Below are 19284 nucleotides of genomic sequence, written 5' to 3'. Positions count from 1 at the left end.
CCAACCTATGGAGAAATAGTGCTCTGTGGATGTTTGAGAGCTGGATGACTTTCATAAGGCACCAGACCAGCTCCTTGCAATCCTTTTACCAAATCAATAGTTTAGGGAGAAGCAACTGCAGTGATAGAATAAAGGAGTATTAATGGTCTTGAGAAAAAGATCTCAAATGGTAGCAAAATTATGGGCTTATCTTTTTAAAATGATCTTTTTAACAAATTAGTGATGCAGTCCAACACCCGTTACAAGAAAAATTAAATTAGTTTTGAGTTGCACTCCAAACTGGAAGTTTGGAGAGGTAGTAGGTTAACTACCCTCTTTGCTCTTCTTCCAAACTGAGGTCTCACTCAACTCTGATGTTTGTGGCATGTTATGAGACGTGGTGAGGTCTGTGTGCTCGTTTGCCAAGTATGGCCAGCATGGATGGAGCCAGTGGAAGCAGCTCAGAGACCACGGGCTAAATTCTGTCTTTCTACTGGTACCAAAGATGTGCTGGAAACAAATGGTGGCCACGCTGGAGGAGAAAGGGCTTGTATGGGCCTTTGTGCTATGCAAGTATGAGCAAGGGTTCAAACGTCAGGAAAGGGCATCCGTGGCACGGACTGGAATTTGTAGCTCTTCCACTGAACTGTATCTAGGCCAGGAAGTATCAGCCCATTTTGGGGGAGGTTGTTTCTTAGTCTGTTTTCTCTTTGTTATTGTTATTTTGGTTTGGGACTCTTCATAGGTCAGATTGTCATAGATATTAGTCATTGATAAACTTGGACACTTGTCAGTTATTCAACTTTTTATAAGAGTTCACACATCAGGAAGGGTGGACTGTTTCTGGAACCATTACCCAGGGATGCAATATAGCAACAGCTACAAGCTGAGAAACAGAGAAGAAGCATCTCTAAAATAAGAAAAGGGAGGGTTAAAAATCAAACTGTTTTGTAGTTGGTCAAAAGTTGCTCTCTTTAGAGATGGTATCTGTGAGCTGGAATAATTTGCTCTCATATTGCCACTGATGTAGACTCGTTTCCTAGAGAAGCAAACTTAACTTACTTCCAAAAGTAAGTTGTTATTAACAATTTTGTTCCAGGAATAGAATACAGTATAGGATATAGTAAGACTTGTAATCTGTCTTTTAGATCCTATAAATTACCTTCCAGGAAGGGGATTCTATACTTAATTAACTAGATGACTGACACTGGTACCAAATGGACCATGAGTGTTGAAGTAGGAATGACTATGTGCAGTCCTTTTCTCAGTCTTACTTTCTGTCTCAGTTAAAAGGAGTTTTCAAGTATTTGTTTCAGCAACAGTAGCTTGTACACTTGAGAATTGTGATATCCATGTCTTGATTAATGCATATGAAATGGATGTGAGAACAGAGGATGCAGTTCTGGCTTTGAGATATTGTTGTGTTTGCTTGGTGAATAATGAGAGGAAATCATAACAGAGCAAAATGTGCCGAAGTGCACAGGTGGGAGATTACTGTCCCCTGTGTTGCTATATCTATCTCAGTTTGATAGCTTTTATTATGCTTCATTTACCATCCTGTTATGTCACAAGCATTTACCACTGACTGCAGGAGATTATGATTATTGAGTGTGAGTTCATGGTCTTGTGCACAGGGAGGCCAGCTGGTTCTCTGTGCTCTGAGCCAGCTGATGCTTTACCACCATGGTTACCAGGGCTGGAAAGCTGGGGGAGCAAATTCAGCTGAGTGCCACAGTGATGTGCTCAGCCCAGCACCCGTTCCCAGTGACTGCGCATCCCCCGCATGTTCCACCGTGAAAGCAGAGCGCGCTTGGCTTTGTCTGGGGAGAGGCATGTACTGCAGAGTGCAGAAGCTGCTGGTAGTGACTCACAGCAATTACTGTTACACCCTAAAATCAATGTAACCTTGCCTAGGTTCATGTGTATTTGCATCACCTAGTTCAGCGCAGAATGGAGCTAAGAATAAAGCAGTGCTAAATCCTAGCAGATCAGTGCAGGTGATCATTTTGTGTACAGCAACAGATGGCACCTGGTGTCCTCAGAGCAAAGGTTTTTTTTCTGATGGTTAGGGTGCAAGGAAACATTCAGAGAAAAAGGCAGAAACAGAGACTTGCTGACATGTCAATCACTGACAAATTTTGTAGACTCATAAATTGGTGGAGGGAAAAGAAAGGGAGGGTGAGGGAACCTGTCTGTCTGTGCAGAGCTGACAGCACAAACTCAGGTAACACAAAGCCAGCAACTCTGCTAAGTTTGAAAAAAAGGAAACCAGTAAGTTAGTAAAATACCAAACACTATTCTTCAAATAGATTTTCAGTTTGTAAAATCTTCCTCAGAAAGATGAACCTTTTAGCTTTCCTGCAATTACAATGATGGAAGCAATCCTGGGAAGAAAAGGATAAAGTTAATAATAGGTAACCAGATAAAGTATTTCAAAAGGCTAAATTGAATTTTTCTCCTCTGATTAATTAATTTTATGCAATTAGACATTATTTTGTACATGTAATAACTTAATTGGCTGATAAATTAATATTCCCTCCTGGGGTTTGATCTGTTGCAATTCAGGTAAGAATTTGTGATAAATAGATAAGCTTTCTTATATAAAATATTTTTCCTCCTTCTCATTTATTTTTCTGGCTTTAGAGGAGCTTCTAGTTTTCAGAAGCTTATACTGTTTTTCCCAGTAAAAGTTAGCAAGGATTGCTGCCAGTAATGTGTGCGTTGTTGCACTGCATTTCCTGAATTGTCTGTGTGAATTCTCCCATGGAACAGAGAAGATATCATTAAGTTTTTTACAACTGCTTGCTGTACAATGTTATTCTGATCTCCTCATCCTTCAGCTTTGGTGATTTTAAAGTATCCCTGGCAATATGTGGCATTTTCCATACCACCCTCTACTATGTTTTACTGTTTGGAGTGGAGCAGGTCCATGCTATGGAGGCTTGCCAAAAGCAAGACTTTCCTATAAGTTGAAACTGATTCACTCACTTTCAAATTTTTCGTTTTAAAATGCCACTTTTAAAATAAGGACTGATGGTGAAGTATGAAGTCTTTCCTTTGGAACATTGAGTCATGAATAATTTGGTGCCCCCAAATCTGTCTCTGTCAACATCAGACTATTTAGGATCATTAGCGCCCATGATTCCAGAATCTGGAGTCTTATCATGTTCTCAGCAGATAAGAGTAATTGCTGAATCTTGTCAAGTAAGACTCAGTTGTGGGCAAAGTCACTACTTTGCAGGGAAAAAGAGCATGATTCCACATAACTAAAGCTAGGAAAAGTTGTAATAGAAGGTATCTGAATTGATGTGTCAGGCATGAGCTCCTGTCCTCCATTCATCTTAACCAGTAGTTGTTGAATTGTCTTCTTTGTCTAACTAGATCCAAGATAGAAACTGATTACTGTGCAGTAGTTGAGGTTTTTTTTACTATCCTGAACTGGTTTGAGTGAGACAGTTCTTCTTGATCAACTACTTGTATTTGCTGCTTTGATGAAATCTTGACTGGTAGGTCTTCATTTTTCTGGGTGTGTAACTTCAGGCATGACAAATAAGAAATCAAGATCCTTGACTTCCCTGCCTTTTAAGAATGATGGAGTCTGAAAAACCATCTTGCAGTTCAGCTAGAGGGTCATTTTAACTTTTCTAAGAGTGGATTTTTCCTGCACCTAAAACTTTGGCTTTGGAGGAGACAGCAAATTGATTTTAAAAGGTATAAGGTATAAAAGGTATAAGCAAAAGTATGAAATAGATTTGTGCTCATTTTGAGTTGAGATTAGATGCTTAGTCATCTGGTACTGGTAAAAAACAAAAAAATTGTTCTTAGTATCTGAGACCTATTTTGAACAGATACTTGGATTGCTTTACTAATGATTGTATGGAATCTGATAAGCAGATAATTAGTTTTATGATTATTCTCTTAACTCTCTATTCAGGTTTTTAGTTGATATACTCAGTACTAAGTTTTCATGTACCCTTTCAGTAGTCTTTGCGTTTGGTTTTCATTTTTTATATATAGCTGTTCATCTGATTATTTTGTTGGCCTCCTCAGTAAGTTGAGATGAATTGGAAAAGTACATTTTCATGGTTATGCTAGTTTGTCCTTGCTGTATTTTGTTTGCATAGATATTCATAGCTCTATCTTAAGATGTATTTTTTTCTGTATTGAAATGGTAACAAAGTAGGATTTGTTACTCTTCACAAATGCTGCTCTTGGCATTAGAAGAAGTAGGTACCATACTGCTGATCTTGTAATTGTAACTAATTTTAATGTATTGCATATTCTGTGTTAGCATTTTTGCTGCTTAATATTTAAGTTCTGGCAGGTTTTCCTGTTCAAAATAACACCTGTTACTGGTCTTTTAAATCCAGTGAGATTTGCTCTGTGTCTGATGCCATTGTGTTTTGCAAATAATGAATGCTAGAAAAGGTTAAAGTACAGACTGCTCTTGTTGTTTATTTTCATTAAAGCTGATAACCAGTGTTCCCAGGACCTGTGCTTTAGGAATTTTTGATGCTATCAAATGGAATGTTTTCACTTTATTTTGATTGAAACTAATCAAACCTTTTACACCAGGCTGTTAGGTCTCGAGTTAGATACCTGGGAAGGTCTATAGAAATAAACATGGACAGATGGTTGCACTCTCAAAAAAAATTTGACTTAATAGTGATTTAATTAATATAGACACAGTCAATGATGGAGTTAGTTACTTCAGAGTATGATATTAACTATTACTGTAATCATTTATGGCCTGTATTCCAACTGCTACAGCAGATGAAGGAGGACAGCTCCAAAAACCTGCAGAACATGAAAAAACTGGTCACCAGAGTGAGACATACATAAAGCTGAGTCAGGAACAGAGAATTTCCTTTGGAAAATGCACTGTGTGGTCATGTAACTAATGACAAAACCATGTATACAACAGGTCAAGAGTAAGTCACATAGACCACTTAGTTATATTTTTTCATGTGATTGGAGATACGTTTGTATATCCATATCCTTACTTAGGATTGTTGTCCTGAAAATTTTTAAGGGAAAACATATAATTTGGGGAGGTAGGGAGAACTGGTGGTATTTGGATGCTTATATGGTCAACACCAAGCTTGGGAGTTTTTAGAGTTGCTGTGAACTTATGCCCTGAAGTTATTGACAAACCTGTACTGCTAGGTGATGTGTTTCAGTAGAAGAGCATTTGTGGGGGGAGGAGGTGTATACTTTGCTTTCAGAGTTAATGTTGGTGGAAGGGGAACAGAGAGGGACAAATCTTGGCTTTCACTGCAGACTGTTGAAGAGCAGCTTGTGGTAGTGGATGTTTTATGTTTAAACTCCTGCATGTTTTATGTTCAACCCTCAGCTTGACTCTTCCTTTACGATCCCTTTTAGCCTGGCATTCTCCTGCCCTAAATCCTTATCAGTTTTCATTCTATTTTCCTTCTGTCCTGCCTGTAAAAGCAAGATCTGTATAGATCTTTAGGAAGTGCTGTGAAGTGTTGCCATTTCATAGAGGTTAATAGTGCTTAAACACTCTTTGATAGGCACCTTGTAAAGTAGGCACTTTGATAGGCATACTTTGAAAAGTATGGGCAGAAGATTAAGTTGTGTCATGGCATACAGTGTTTGCGTTTTCCCTTCCTTGGTCTGATGGTGCACAAACTTGTTTCACCAGCCTGATTAGTTCTTAGGCTGGAGAGTGTTTGAAAATTGTAAGAAGTTACAGCTGAATACTGAATTCAGTAGTTTTCAAACAGCAGCATGGGTAGACTGCCTTTCTAAAGTTATTCTAATTAGAAAAAACCCTGTTATTTCAGCAGTATCGTTGACAGCACAGAGCTGAGTGCTGCAGCTGACACAACAGAAGGAAGGGATGCCATCTCTGAAGGCACTGACAAGCTGAAGGAGCGGGTCTGTGAGAACCGAATGAGGTTCAACAGGTCCAATGCAAGGTGGTGCACCTGGATCAGGGCAGTCCCAGACAGGAGTACAGACTGGGAGAGGAACTTTTTGAGAGCAGCCCTGTGGAGAAGGACATAGGGGTGCTGGTGAACAAAAGCTGTAAGAAGTCAACAATGCTGCAAGTGCAGAAATCCAACTGTATCCTGGACTGCATCAAACGCAGCAAGGCCAGGGGTGTTAAAGTCTCCCCTGTGTTCTGTCCTTGTTAGACCCCACCTGGAGCAGTGCATCCTGTTCTGGATTCTTCACAACAAGAAACATGCAACTGTTTAGTCCAGGTCCACAGAAAGGCCGTGAAGATAAGAGGGCTTGAGAAACTCTTCTTAGAAGACAAATTGAGAGAGTTGGGATTGTTCAGTCTGGAGAAGAGGAGGCTGTGAGGAGACCGTATTGCAGCCTTCCAGTACTTAAAGAGAGCTTTGAAAAAGATGGAGACTTTTTACCTGAGGAAATAGTGATAGCACAAGGGAGAACAGTTTTAGACTCAAAAATTTAATATTTAAATTAAATGGTAAAAAGTTCTTTCCTGTGAGGGTGATGAGGCACTGGAACAGGCTGCCCAGAGGATTTGTGGATGGCCCATCCCTGGAGATGTTCAAGACCTGATCTAATGGGTGGCATCCCTGCCTGTGGCAGGGGTGTTGGAACTGGATGATCTTTAAGATTCCATCTAGCTCAAACCATTCCATGATTGTAAGACTGTAGCAGCATTACAAGGAGAAGAGCTGCATTTATGTAAATGCCTGTGCAAATAGAGTCACTCTGTACCCTGGGTGACTCGCACTGTTCTTGTTACGTGTGATGCAGTCAGCTTGCATTTTAAGTATTCCTTATGTGTTGAGCTTTATATTAAGAGCAGCTATTTTAAAGAAGTGCTTTATATGGCAAGTGAAATTTTAACATGCTGCCTTTGGAGGCAGTAAGTGCCCTCGCTTGGTATTTAATTAGTGTGGTGCAAAGTACTGTAGTTCTGAAACTGCAGAAAGTGCTGGTTTTCCTGGAAGCATCAGAAAGCCTTGATTTTAGACAATACTGTATTGTCAATGCTGTGCTGGTTCAGCAGCATCTCTGCACGCATTTGGCAAATATTTAAAGGAGACATTTTGTGTGATTGGTTCAGCCATGAAAAATTATTAACTTCTTTGTGTTAAAGGATGTACACAGCAACGCAAGATTTTATCTTGACAATCCCATGCTTTTGTCTTCTACCAGCAAGGATGTATTTGTGGATTATGTTTTTTTAGCTCCTCAAAGGGCAGTGTACTAAAAGCTTTGTAATCACTTCTGTACTGATGAGGCATGGGAAAGCATTTAATTTCTGTGACTTTGTGAAGCTGGAATAATACAGAAGCTGTGGTAGACAAAATTTTATTAGCCAGGGAAATAAATGAAACTTTTTTCAAGTTACTTAAAAGTATGTATTTCTATTTAGCTTTAACCTTTTTATATGTTGTAAACTCTGGTCAGAGATAGTACGTGCTTTCTGGACTATGCAGCTAATGTGCAGATGAGGCTGTGCAAAGCACAAAATAAATGTTGTTGACAACCATCCTCTCTAACAATTTTATACACTTTATTCTAATTAACTTCCCCTTTTTTTTTTAAAGTTAACATATCAGATATTTACATTAATAGGTAGTGTTAATACCTAATGGCAACCAAAGATGTATGACTTGTAAATGGTAAATTCTTTGAAGTGATTATAAAAATTGGAGTCCTGACCTGGCTCTTATATAATTTCTCTGGGAAATGTATGCTGTATGTGTCCTTAGCTGAGAAGCTCCCTACTAGTGCTTTGTAACACTGTTCACTAACCCAGCTAAAAAGTACCACTAATCAATTCAGAAGGAAAAATTTGTATTTGTTGGAATCAGAACCCAGCATTATTTTTCCAGAAGGCAACCCAAAAATACCTAGAAAACTCGTCAACACCATGCAACAGTGTTGCATTTTTGTGATGATGATCAATGTGATTCAAAAACATGTTTGTTAAAAATATTAATTATGTGTAATAATTACCTTGATAGTATCAGTTACCAAAAAAGTTCTGTATTAAGGAATTAATTATTTTTTCTCTCTTTTTTTTCTGTTCTAGGCTTAAAATAATCATAAGCCATTCAATTACGCCTCTGATATTTTGGAGCTTGAGTGATGTTAAAACTATTTGAATGTATTGGAGCATGGCTGCTTCTTAAAATGCAGAAGTTAAAGGAAATTATTGCTTATCAAAACCTACTGAATATCTGAATTTTCAGCACATTCAGCATTTAACTGTGTCCTTAAATGTCCATGATCAAGATCTCATGCAACCATTGTATATTTTGGAGACTATTCTCCAGAAGCGAACTGTGCATTTAAAAAGCAGAAATGACTGTGGGCTTTTTTGGAACTTACTAAGGTTGAACATACTGAAAGACCATGACCAGCTTGAAGCGGTCCCAGACCGAAAGGGCTGTTGCCACGGGGGTGTCAGTCGGAACAGATGGCACCTCCAAAGTCCACTCGGATGACTTCTACATGAGGCGCTTTAGGTCTCAGAATGGCAGCTTAGGATCTGCAGTCATGGCACCAGTTGGACCTCCTCGCAATGAGAGCTCCCATCACGTTACCTCTACCCCTGGAGTCCCTAAAATGGGGGTCAGGGCAAGGATTGCTGATTGGCCCCCGAGGAAGGAGAACATCAAGGAGACAACCAGACCTAGTCAAGATATTGAAACGTCAAGTTGCCTTGACAGCATGTCTTCTAAAAGCAGTCCTGGGAGTCAGGGAAGTTCTGTTAATCTGAATGCTAGTGATTCTGTCATGTTAAAGAGTATCCAGAGCACACTTAAAAACAAGACCAGACAATCTGAGAATCTAGACTCCAGGTTTCTTACACCCGATGGCTATCCCAGTTCCCCAAGGAAAGCTCTTCGCAGAATACGACAGCGCAGCAACAGCGACATCACCATAAGTGAGCTTGATGTGGATAGTTTTGATGAATGTATTTCACCCACATTTAAATCTGGACCATCTCTGCACAGAGAGTATGGCAGCACATCTTCCATAGACAAGCAGGGAACTTCAGGGGAAAGTTTTTTTGACTTATTGAAGGGCTATAAAGATGAAAAGTCTGATCAGAGAAGCCCAGGCTCAACTAAACTCGGTGAGCTTCTGATTGCCAGCGGAAGCAAGGGTTCAGGATTCTCTCTAGATGTGATAGACGGGCCTATTACTCAAAGGGAAAACCTGAGACTGTTTAAGGAAAGGGAGAAGCCACTCAAGAGGCGCTCAAAATCAGAGACAGGAGATTCATCTATTTTTCGTAAGCTGCGTAATGCCAAAGGTGAAGGGGAACTTGGGAAGTCTTCAGATCTTGAAGACAACAGGTCAGAAGACAGCATTAAGCCTTGGACTTGTCCGAAGTGTTTTGCTCATTATGATGTACAGAGTATTTTATTTGATTTAAATGAAGCAGCAATCAATAGGCATAATGTTATTAAAAGAAGGAACACAACGACAGGTGCATCTGCTGCTGCTGTAGCATCACTTGTCTCTGCACCCTTGTCCCATTCTGCAAGCTTCAATTCTCCAATGGGCAGCACTGAAGACCTGAATTCAAAAGGAAGTCTTAATATGGACCAGGGGGACGATAAAAGCAATGAACTAGTGATGAGTTGTCCTTATTTTCGTAATGAGATTGGTGGGGAAGGGGAAAGGAAGATCAGCCTTTCCAAATCTAATTCAGGTTCCTTCAGTGGGTGTGAAAGTGCCTCATTTGAGTCGACTCTGAGTTCTCATTGCACAAATGCTGGAGTTGCAGTTCTGGAAGTTCCCAAGGAGAATCTGATTTTACATCTAGACAGAGTGAAAAGATACATTGTTGAACATGTGGACCTTGGTGCATATTATTATCGAAAATTCTTCTACCAGAAAGGTAGGTAAATTGTATTTCTTCTTGAGCTTTAAGAATGACTTTTTGTTTTCTGAACATGCAAAATCCAGTTGATACTTAATAGTATTTGCAAGAATTAGGGATTTCTTCAATGGTGTATTTTACTGATGGTATGTGCTATATCTAGTAGTCTTTCAGAGTGTTAGAGTATAAGAATGTTGGGGATTTTATTTGCTGATAGCTATGGTAACAATGGCTACAAAATATGAATGTCTTGAAACACAGCTTTGGGTATCCATAGGAGTGGGCAGTGGTTGGCACTTGAAAGATTGAAACAAGAAAATCCTAAAATACGAGAACTTTCTTCCCACTGTGCGAGGAGTTGATTTACTGAGGATTTAATGGAATGTGCATCTTAGATGGGTAGCATTTACAATAATCTTTGGACATACTAATTAACTTAATCAGTTTCAAAATTTTTCAAAATGAAATACAGAAATGAAGACATGTACAGATATAACTTTATGTACACACACAAATACCTGTGTTTCAATGCCAGCAATATATCTGAAAAACCAGAGTGCAGTTCTCTTATCACATGGTTCAGCCCTGAAACCGAGTATCATAATTTCCATTGGATGTATATGGGAGGGGCAAAAAAAGCCCAAAGCAACAGATCAAGGCCTTTTGACCTATAGAAAAGAGCATGCCCCAAACATTACCCAGATACTTCCCCTCTCTGTGCCTCCAGTCAAAATAATACTGGCACTGGAGGTACACATCTCCCTCTCCTGATTCTGCAAATGATCAAAAAGATTGCAGACCAAAGTCCTTTAAAAGAGTTCAGTCTGCAGAACTGTGTTGTACTTCTGATTGATGGAGCTGTTCTGGTGACTGACCTGGAGAGTGCTTGCTCCTTACCTTTCAATGATCAGGATTGGTTTCTTCTTTTCAGTGAATGCAGTTCAAAAGAGCTTGTTTCTCACATATAAAAGTAACAGGGATGCCTGGTTAGAATTAAATTGATGGTCTTAAAAAGAAAAAGCTTATGCTTCTTAACTGCATGTTATTGCTAATAATCTCATTTCCCATTTTTCTCTTGCCTTCAAAATATGTCCATCTCTCACCTCTTCCTCCCTGCATTGCCCATTGTTTAGGTGGCTCTTGTTACTCTTTCTGTAGTCTCCTCTTTGTGCATTCTTTCTAGGGCTGAGAGGTAGCCTTTGCTCCATGTTTTTTGAGTGCTGATCCATATCCTTTGGAGACATAGGAGTTAGGAAAAATAATGACTTCCTGGGAAAAGTAAGCTAGATGTGTGATACAGGTTAAGGTATGTTTAGAGGGGAGAGCCTGAGATTTGTGACCTTTGGGATTGTCTTCCTCTCTGTCTCCCCCTGGAACAATTTGATTCCTTATCAGTCTAGTGAGTTTTGCAATCAGCAACTAAAGTTTCATGTTACAGCTGACCTGATTTACAGCATTTCGGCCCTAAGAGGGGTAGACATTATTCCTCCCCCTTCCTTGTCCTGGTTCTCTTGTTTGCAGAGAACTTGATAAACCAGTTGAGTTTACTGAACAAGCAAGCAGAATTCTTGCCATCACAATAAATTTGGAGTTTACCGCTTGACTGTTTCTCTCCAATTCTGGTGAGGGATATTATTATTTCCTTGCAGTCAGAGAAGTGCCAAAGCCATATGGCCAGGTAAGGGATGGAAGTGAACAGCAGAGGAGGAAGGAGGTGTGAGTGAAATTTCAGCCCTTAGGCAAAACCAGTTTATTGGTTTGCCTTCTCCTTTAGGGAAACCACACCATCATGCTACTACAGTTCCAGTCACCATTACATTTCCATTATTTTTTAGATGTAATTAGGAAGAATTGATAAAATCTACATAATCTAGTCCTAAGGGTACTGGTGAGGGGCAGCCAGATATAAAAATGTGTGTTATGGAGTAGGATTGGATGGGGAGAAGAAGCTGTGGTTTGTTTTTTTTTTTCCCTTAAGCAATAAAACGGGTTTTAAATTCACTTTTGTGTTCAGTCCAGCAGAGTCCAAACCAGGGATGTTGTTTCTTCCAGAGATTTTTATTTTAAAATAGAAGCCTCATTAGATATCCCAAACCCCAGTTTTCTACAAGTACAGAACATATTTTGTTGACCACCCAGAGTATCATCATTCCCTGAACAAACTTTGGACTAAGCTGATGAAGTGGGATAGTGATAAAATTTGAAGCAGCATCATGGGGAAAAAAATCTAGGAAGCCAGTTGTAACTGAATTTTTTATGTAACATGAAGCAAGTAATGATGCAGAAATTTTTTTGCTGGAAGAAGAGGTTGGATTTTTATGATGTTATGAATGGAACAGATAGTGCCAAAAGACAAGTTTCAGTAGGATCAGCTCATCAAGTCAGTAGGCTTTGTATAATTTTATAGTCTTGGAAGTATTCTTACATGAATTCTGATTTGACAACAATACCTTTTAAAGATCTCAAACCAGGCAAATGTCATGGACTTGGAGAACACCTAGTAACCTTAGAGCTTGCAAAGAATAAAAATAAGTGTTCCAGAGAATTTTAAGCTGAGTTGGTTTTCATTCCAACTGGAAATAACAAAGAAGGTGATTTGGAACTATATCAATAATGAACTGCCAGTTAAAAATCATCAATGATGCTCGTCAGCATGATTTCATGAAAAATGTCTTGTCACATAAAAGAAAAAAAAATACAGTTAATCTTGTGTCTTAAAAAAAAAAGATGAAAGACATTGAATTCATGTAGGCCCTTTTAATTTCTTCAGGGTGATTTGGTGAAATGCTGGTGGTAACTTGTCTGAAGTCTTTAATTATATGAAATCAATACCTCATTTTTTACAGGTACTGTTACTTAGATTATAGATCCATCTCAAGTTTTAGCAATGTATGGAGGAAGGATAAGTGAGCTTCCAGTATTACTAACATGGTCCAAATTAATTCAAATATTTTAATCTAGTTAGTGTAAAACATTTGCGTGTGACATTTATGGATGAGTCTTTGTATAAGTTTAATGAATGCAAATGGATGAGTTTTTGTACGTAAAGGAAATTGGTCCCTCTGCAAAGTAGTGGAATTGATAAACAGTATTGTGGCCTGGTGTCCAGACTTCTAAATGTGAAAATACTGGTGGAGACAGTTTAGTGGAGGTAAGACAAATTACACTTAGAAAAGGATATAGGGAAGAGAACTTTATAATGGCAGGCTGAATTCAGTTTCTCCACTTTATATCTGAACTAATTGTGCAGACTCCCTTTGTACTCAGTGGAGAGAAATGAACCTTGCAGGATCTTATGAATTTCAGTCACTTCTCTCAATTCACTAACAGAAGCTCATGCTCAACTAACTCACATGGAAATGTTTATTTTTATAGGAAATGAATGCTCCTCTTATGATGCACAAAATGTGTTTACAAGATGGTTAAATAATGGTGTATTATAAAAGGTGTATTTAATAGAAGGTCTTAACTAAAAGTTTGAAGTCTTGACATTTATAAGTTAAGCTTGTGCATAAAAAAAGAGGGAGAGGATGAAGCCGGCGCAAGAGACAATTTGTGAAAGTTGCAGATGTGTTTATTAAAGACTTATTTACAATCAATGTTAAAATCACACAGAGAGAAAAATTTTTTTCCATCAGCTTGTCCGAGTGCAGTTCAGGAAAGAGATCATGTCACTCCAGAGGAGCAGTCTGTTGGCTCTGTTCCCATAATTGGTCTGGGAGTCAGTTCTCATGGAAAGAACCAAGAGCATCTGGTTTGCTTCCATCCTTCTCATGCAGTAGTTGCTAATGTTGCCATTTAGGACAAATGTTAGTTACTGGCTTAGAATGAAAGACTTGACTGGGAAGTAAATAGTTTCCCAAACTGGTTTTATAACAAATGAGCTGTTGGTTGGCTTTCCTTTAACTGTTGTCAGCCAGTAAAAATACCCTTTTCCCTAATTGCATTTAATTGCTGCGTATTCTATCCAAGAGTTGGTGCCTTTCAAGTATGTGGCTGGACTTGCAGAGCCCCCAAAATGCTGCCTGCCCTTTTGTCTCCAGAGAAGTACTGGGCAGGGTTTTCCAGTACTGTAAATGCTGAGCTAGGATTAGAGGAAAATACTTGATGTGAGTTTCATTCAGAAGAGAAATGTATGGGGTTTTTATTTCTAGTCCAATTACACAGAATATCGTTTGGACATGATATCTAAAGGGAAATATGATGAAAGCACAAAAGAACTTTTTCAGTTAAAATAAAGTGCATTTACTTGGATTTCCATTGCAGAGGAAACTCATAAATACCTGCCAAGATAATAAGTATTTTACCTTTGGTTCTTCCACAGAAAGTATCTTTTGACTTATATGATAGATATTTAACTATTTTTAAAAGTATGTATCTTTTTTTAATGACCAGCTACGATCAAATCATCATTTTTTTTTTCAGTATGGATTTATAAGTTAATTTATGGCTGCTGCTAGTTGTCCTGATTGTCTCTTAATTAAATTATTTTTCAACAGATTTTTTTGTTTAGATTAAATGTCAAGCTTGAGAAATGTTGTTTCCAATTAGCTTCTGTGTGGTGTGGAGAAATAAGCTGTCTTCTATGGTATTCATGTTTGACATCAAGTTCCTGAATTATAATTGTGACATAGCCCTTATTTTCCCAATAAAACAACTAATTAGCTCCCTTTACACTGCTTATTAAGCTTTTTGCACTTTAATCCTGCTGCTGCTTTTCCTGCACTGGAGAGAGAAAATTTTTGGATGTAAGGAGATTCAAATTTTAAGGGAAAATCAGGTGGAAGTACAAGAAAGTGTACCAGAAGGAAAAGCAGTCGGGTACAGGGATATATATTGTAGCTTGCAGAATGAATACAGATATGGGGTTTAGGGGAGGAGGAAGAATGAAGATAAAGAATGAGCAACCCAGTAGTAAATATAGAGTAGAGGAGAGGGCAAAGGATGTGCAAAGGAGAGCAAGAAAGAGACTGCCCAGTACAGACTGAAGGAAAAGAGAATAGAAGACATTTCCTCTTAGCAGAGAAGTGTGGAGTTCCACACTACTTCGTGCATTTTTCCAAAGCAATAGGAGCTAATTAAAAAGCTTAATCAAATTATACAGAATTGTGTATGTATTTTGTATATGTGTATGCAGTTTCAAACATTCCTCTTGCCACCCTTCTTAAATGTGTTTTCAAGATGTAGAATAATTTTTCCTGAGAAAATTTTCTATCTGAATTGCAGGCTAGAGTAATTGCAGGTACACAAGTTTTACCATCTGTGTGACTGTCAATACACTAAACTAATGAATTGTTTGGACCCTTCTACTATGCATAACCTCCATATCTTTATCTTTAAGCTTTTCAATCATAAAAGCAAAGTCACGTCACTGTTTTTAAGTCACTAAGCAGTTTAGTGTGGAGATGTCCAAGTTACCTCAGGTTTTGGAAGCTGCATAATATTCTGATTCAAAAATTAGTCTAACTTTCTCCAAGACTGTGCTGCTTCTGCATTGACCTTGTCTGCCATAAACTCTTTGGTGAGCTATAAACATCCTGACAAAAAACCAAACCAGGTAATGCAGGAGAAAGAGAGGCTAGGGTGCTAGTAAGATAGTTTTGAAATTTTGAACAAGAGATCATCTCTGGCATTTACCAGCCTCATATTTGTGGACTAGTATGAAAATGTAATTAGAGTTATATAGATAATCTAATTTGTTACTAATTTTCCCACTCACAGGTCAGCCAGCCAAAGTTAAATGACAATATTTACAGAATATTCCATGACATACTGAAAGAATTTTGAATTTTAATTACCTTTATTTAAAGTATTGGCTTTTCATAACTGGCAGATGAATTTGGTAGAAAGCAAGTCTTCTAGTGCTGCAAGCATGTCTCTAATGCTGTCTTGCATGCTCTGAAATCTTAAACAGAAGACACTGAGTGAAGGATAATAAAATACCAGACACTGGGGACTTGACTAGACCCCCCAAGGGCTTAAAGTGCTGAACAGCTGTGTGAAAGCACTTAGTAAGTTGGAGGGAGATTTTGTAAGAACCAGTAACTATAAGTTTTAAAAGAATTAGAGTAAAAAATGAGGCTCCTATTTTTTTAACTGTAATATTAATTGGAAAAATGATTTCCATTCATTTTAGATGGGAGTGTATTTCAATATCTGTTTTTATTTTCTTTAAAGATGCAGTTCTTGATGATGTTAAAATACTTTACATTTTCTCTCTGTAGTAGAATAGCTCATATTGGACTGCTCCTAAAGTTCTTACTTAAAATTGTTGTTTTAAGAATGACAAGTTATCTATATGTAGTAAAGGAATATGGTCACATTTCCTGTCAGGGCAGTTACATCTTTTCTTTATATCACTGAATTTCACATTTCTTTGAATTGCTGTATTGTCAGGTGGTAATAACTTTCTATTTTTGTGTATGTATAAAATCATTCCTATATGCAGCTTATGGAGACTGATGACATGGGACTTACTTTTCTTGCACAATGCTTGACTCCAATTTTTCCACTTTTCTCTTACATTTTCTTTTAGGGAATATATGTTTAAATTCAGGAGTCATTTAAGATATTTGCAGCTTTGTTTATATGTTGCTGCATTAATGGTGGTATACCCTCTGTCAAGATAGTTTGTAATGCTCAAAAAGTTCTACAGAAGAGCCTTCAACATCAGTCTCTAAAATTGTTGAGCTTTGATTTTTGTAAATGTGCTTTTCTAACTTTTTTTCATGTAAAGCTTGGCTTTACATGTCTATAGTTAGACAAATAGAAAAATGTGTTTCAAAGAATCTGGTGTTCAGCTAGTGAGTGATTTTACCACTCTTGTATTCTCCTCTCTGCTGGCTTCCCCACTGGACTGCTTTTCAACTGAACTCTCAGCACTTTAAGGACTGTTGTATACTTCACTGTTCAATATTTATGCTAGTAATTTTATTCTTGTGCTTTATTTTTCTGTGGTGCTATAATTTGATATTTTTACTGTGAACAAGCCATTAACTTCTTTTTCAGATTCATCAGTTCTTCCCATTTTATAACTGAGTAACGTGTGGAAAAAGCAAAAAGCAGTCAAAAAGAAATAATTTACATCATTTGCTAAGTACAGTTGTTTGACATTTCTATTTTAACATAGGTTTTTGAGTTTCCCACTTTGGAGCATTTAGCTTCCTTCTCTTTGTTTTTAAGGGGGGAAATTGGTAGTGCTTATTTAGTTCAACATGAACTAAACAGATGGCAATAGAAAAGCTGATGCAAGAGGTGTATCCTGTTTTGAGCCTATTTAAGCAGATATGCCATGTTGAATTTCAGCCTTTTTGTAGCTATAATTGGAGCTCACAAGAGAAGTGAAGCACAAGAATGACATCCTGGTACCACTTGAAGACATGCTCTTACTGGCTTCATGGAGCTGGCAGTTTATTTCCAGTGTAACAATCAAGCATGGAAATATAGCTGAAGTGTAAGAAGTAAGACAGACTTCTATTTTTTTTTTCTCTTATATACAAGAACACTGGAACTATTTTGGGGCAGATGAGAACTTGGGTCCAGTAGCTGTGAGTATAAGAAGAGAGAAGCCTGAGGAAATCAAAGAAAATGGACCTCAGTACAACTACCGGATCATATTCAGAACCAGTGAGGTAAGCAGTCCAGGGGGAGAGTGAAAGAAACTGGAAGTGAGAAGGCAAAACCAGGTCCAGTATGTGGGGTGTGTGTGCTTTTCAGCATTGATAATAGATTTCTGTACAACCTGGGAACCTCCTGACAGAATCATGCTACATGTTTATCTGGCAGAGAATATATGTGAGTTATTCCATAACATCCAGTACAGAGGAAATGCTGAAGGTTGTTTTGGTTAAATTTTCAGAAACTTACAGAAGCTATATTAGCTAGAAGCAAGCCAAGAGGAGGGAAATTGCCTTCTTCACTTTTATGTATGGCAGTGGGTAGACCTGAGAAATGTAGTTTTTACTTTTAAATGCTGTATAGTATAGAAATACTGTAGTAATACTGATTTTTCCCAGTAGTAGTTTCCTGTAGAACTTAAATCTGATGAATTATATTAAATACTCTGATTACTGTTACCAATGAGTGGAATTTTTGTGTATCAAAGTTGGTCTCATGCTAACAGAAATTCCTTAATGATCTCTACTGAGAATTGGAAAAATACTGTGTCTGGTTGCACTGCTAATGCTGGTCAGTCTCAGTGCATAACTCAGTATATGTATGGGCTGTTTTTCCTTTGTATGCATAGCTCATGACATTAAGAGGCTCCGTGCTGGAAGATGCTATCCCTTCTACAGCAAAGCATTGCACAGCCAGGGGACTTCCCCTAAAAGAAGTGCTGGAGTATGTGGTTCCAGAGCTGAATATCCATTGTCTAAGGCTGGCCTTCAACACCCCAAAAGTCACAGAACAGCTCATGAAGCTTGATGAGCAAGGGGTAAGTGCAGAGTAACAGAATTAAACAAAGGATCTTAATCTGTCAAATTATTGCCATGAGTTGCAAAATGGTCTTTTAGGTTTATATGATGAGAGTAAGTCTGTTGAAATCTCTCATTTAAAGTAAAACTTGTCATCTGTAGGGAGAGTTATATTTTATTTATTTCCCCCAACTTTTGCAGAATATTTGGGATGTATGAAATCAAGTTCATTTCTCTGGGTAGCCTAAAGTTTTAGATTAATGTTGTGGCAGTTGTAAATTTAAATTTCCTTTAAAAGAGAGTAGAGTGTGGTTTTTCAAAGACTGTGGGAAGGAGGGAGTTCTGTTTTTATTATTGCTATTGTACTAAGAAGAGAAGTCTCCCATGGTGCTAAATGTTTCACTGTAATACTGCATTGGCTAAACCATGACCAGGGTGCTGCCTGTCTTGTTTTGTTTGTTGTTGTTCTTTTTTTCTTTCCCCTAGAACAAACTATATAGCAAAATATTCTAAAGCTTTCTTCATATGAATAATTTTCAATGAGGTGATAGTCTCCTTGTGTTTTAAAGATGGGACAGCACTACAGCTTTGACTTAGAAAAATGGAAGTCCATGACTCAAGTGAATTTTATGGTTATAAACTTCAGTAGTGACATTTTATAGCTGTGTGCATGCCTCAGTCCTCACTGGCAACGTCTCTTCCCATGCCTCTTGAGTGGATGGACCCAGGATGGGGACTGGGTCCCTCTCACTGCAGAGATCATGGTCACCTGATGAACTGAACGTAGGTAATGGGATTTGGATTAATGGGAAATTAATTCCTCAGGGAATTGGCTTACGGAGTTGCCAAGCCACTCTCCATGGCATTTGAAAAGTGATGGCAGTCAGGGGAAATCCCAGGAAACTGGAAGAGGGGAAACACTGTACCCGTGTTTAAAAAGGGTAGAAAGGAAGGTTCCCTGGAAGTCATCACCCTGTCAGCCTCCCCTCTGTGCCTGGGAAGGTCATGGAACAGTTCCTCCTAGAAGCTCTGCTAAGGCAC

General features: G+C 38.2%; 1 protein-coding gene across 6 annotated transcripts in view; it reads left to right on the top strand.

Moving 5' to 3' along the window:
• The window catches only part of SIPA1L1 (signal induced proliferation associated 1 like 1), a 202091-nt gene that overhangs the window by 123211 nt on the left and 59596 nt on the right, over nt 1–19284 (top strand). For all 6 annotated transcript variants that reach the window (XM_063159192.1, XM_063159195.1, XM_063159191.1 and 3 more), the window contains 3 exons: nt 8027–9847; nt 17330–17460; nt 18075–18263. In XM_063159192.1, the coding sequence (XP_063015262.1) occupies nt 8350–9847; nt 17330–17460; nt 18075–18263 (1818 nt within the window). In that variant the 5' untranslated portion in view covers nt 8027–8349. The remainder of the gene's footprint in view (nt 1–8026; nt 9848–17329; nt 17461–18074; nt 18264–19284) is intronic.

The sequence above is a fragment of the Melospiza melodia genome, chromosome 6 (assembly GCF_035770615.1).
Source record: "Melospiza melodia melodia isolate bMelMel2 chromosome 6, bMelMel2.pri, whole genome shotgun sequence".
NCBI lineage: Eukaryota > Metazoa > Chordata > Aves > Passeriformes > Passerellidae > Melospiza > Melospiza melodia.
Note: the sequence above shows the minus strand (reverse complement) of the source record. Positions and strands in the feature narration are given on the sequence as shown.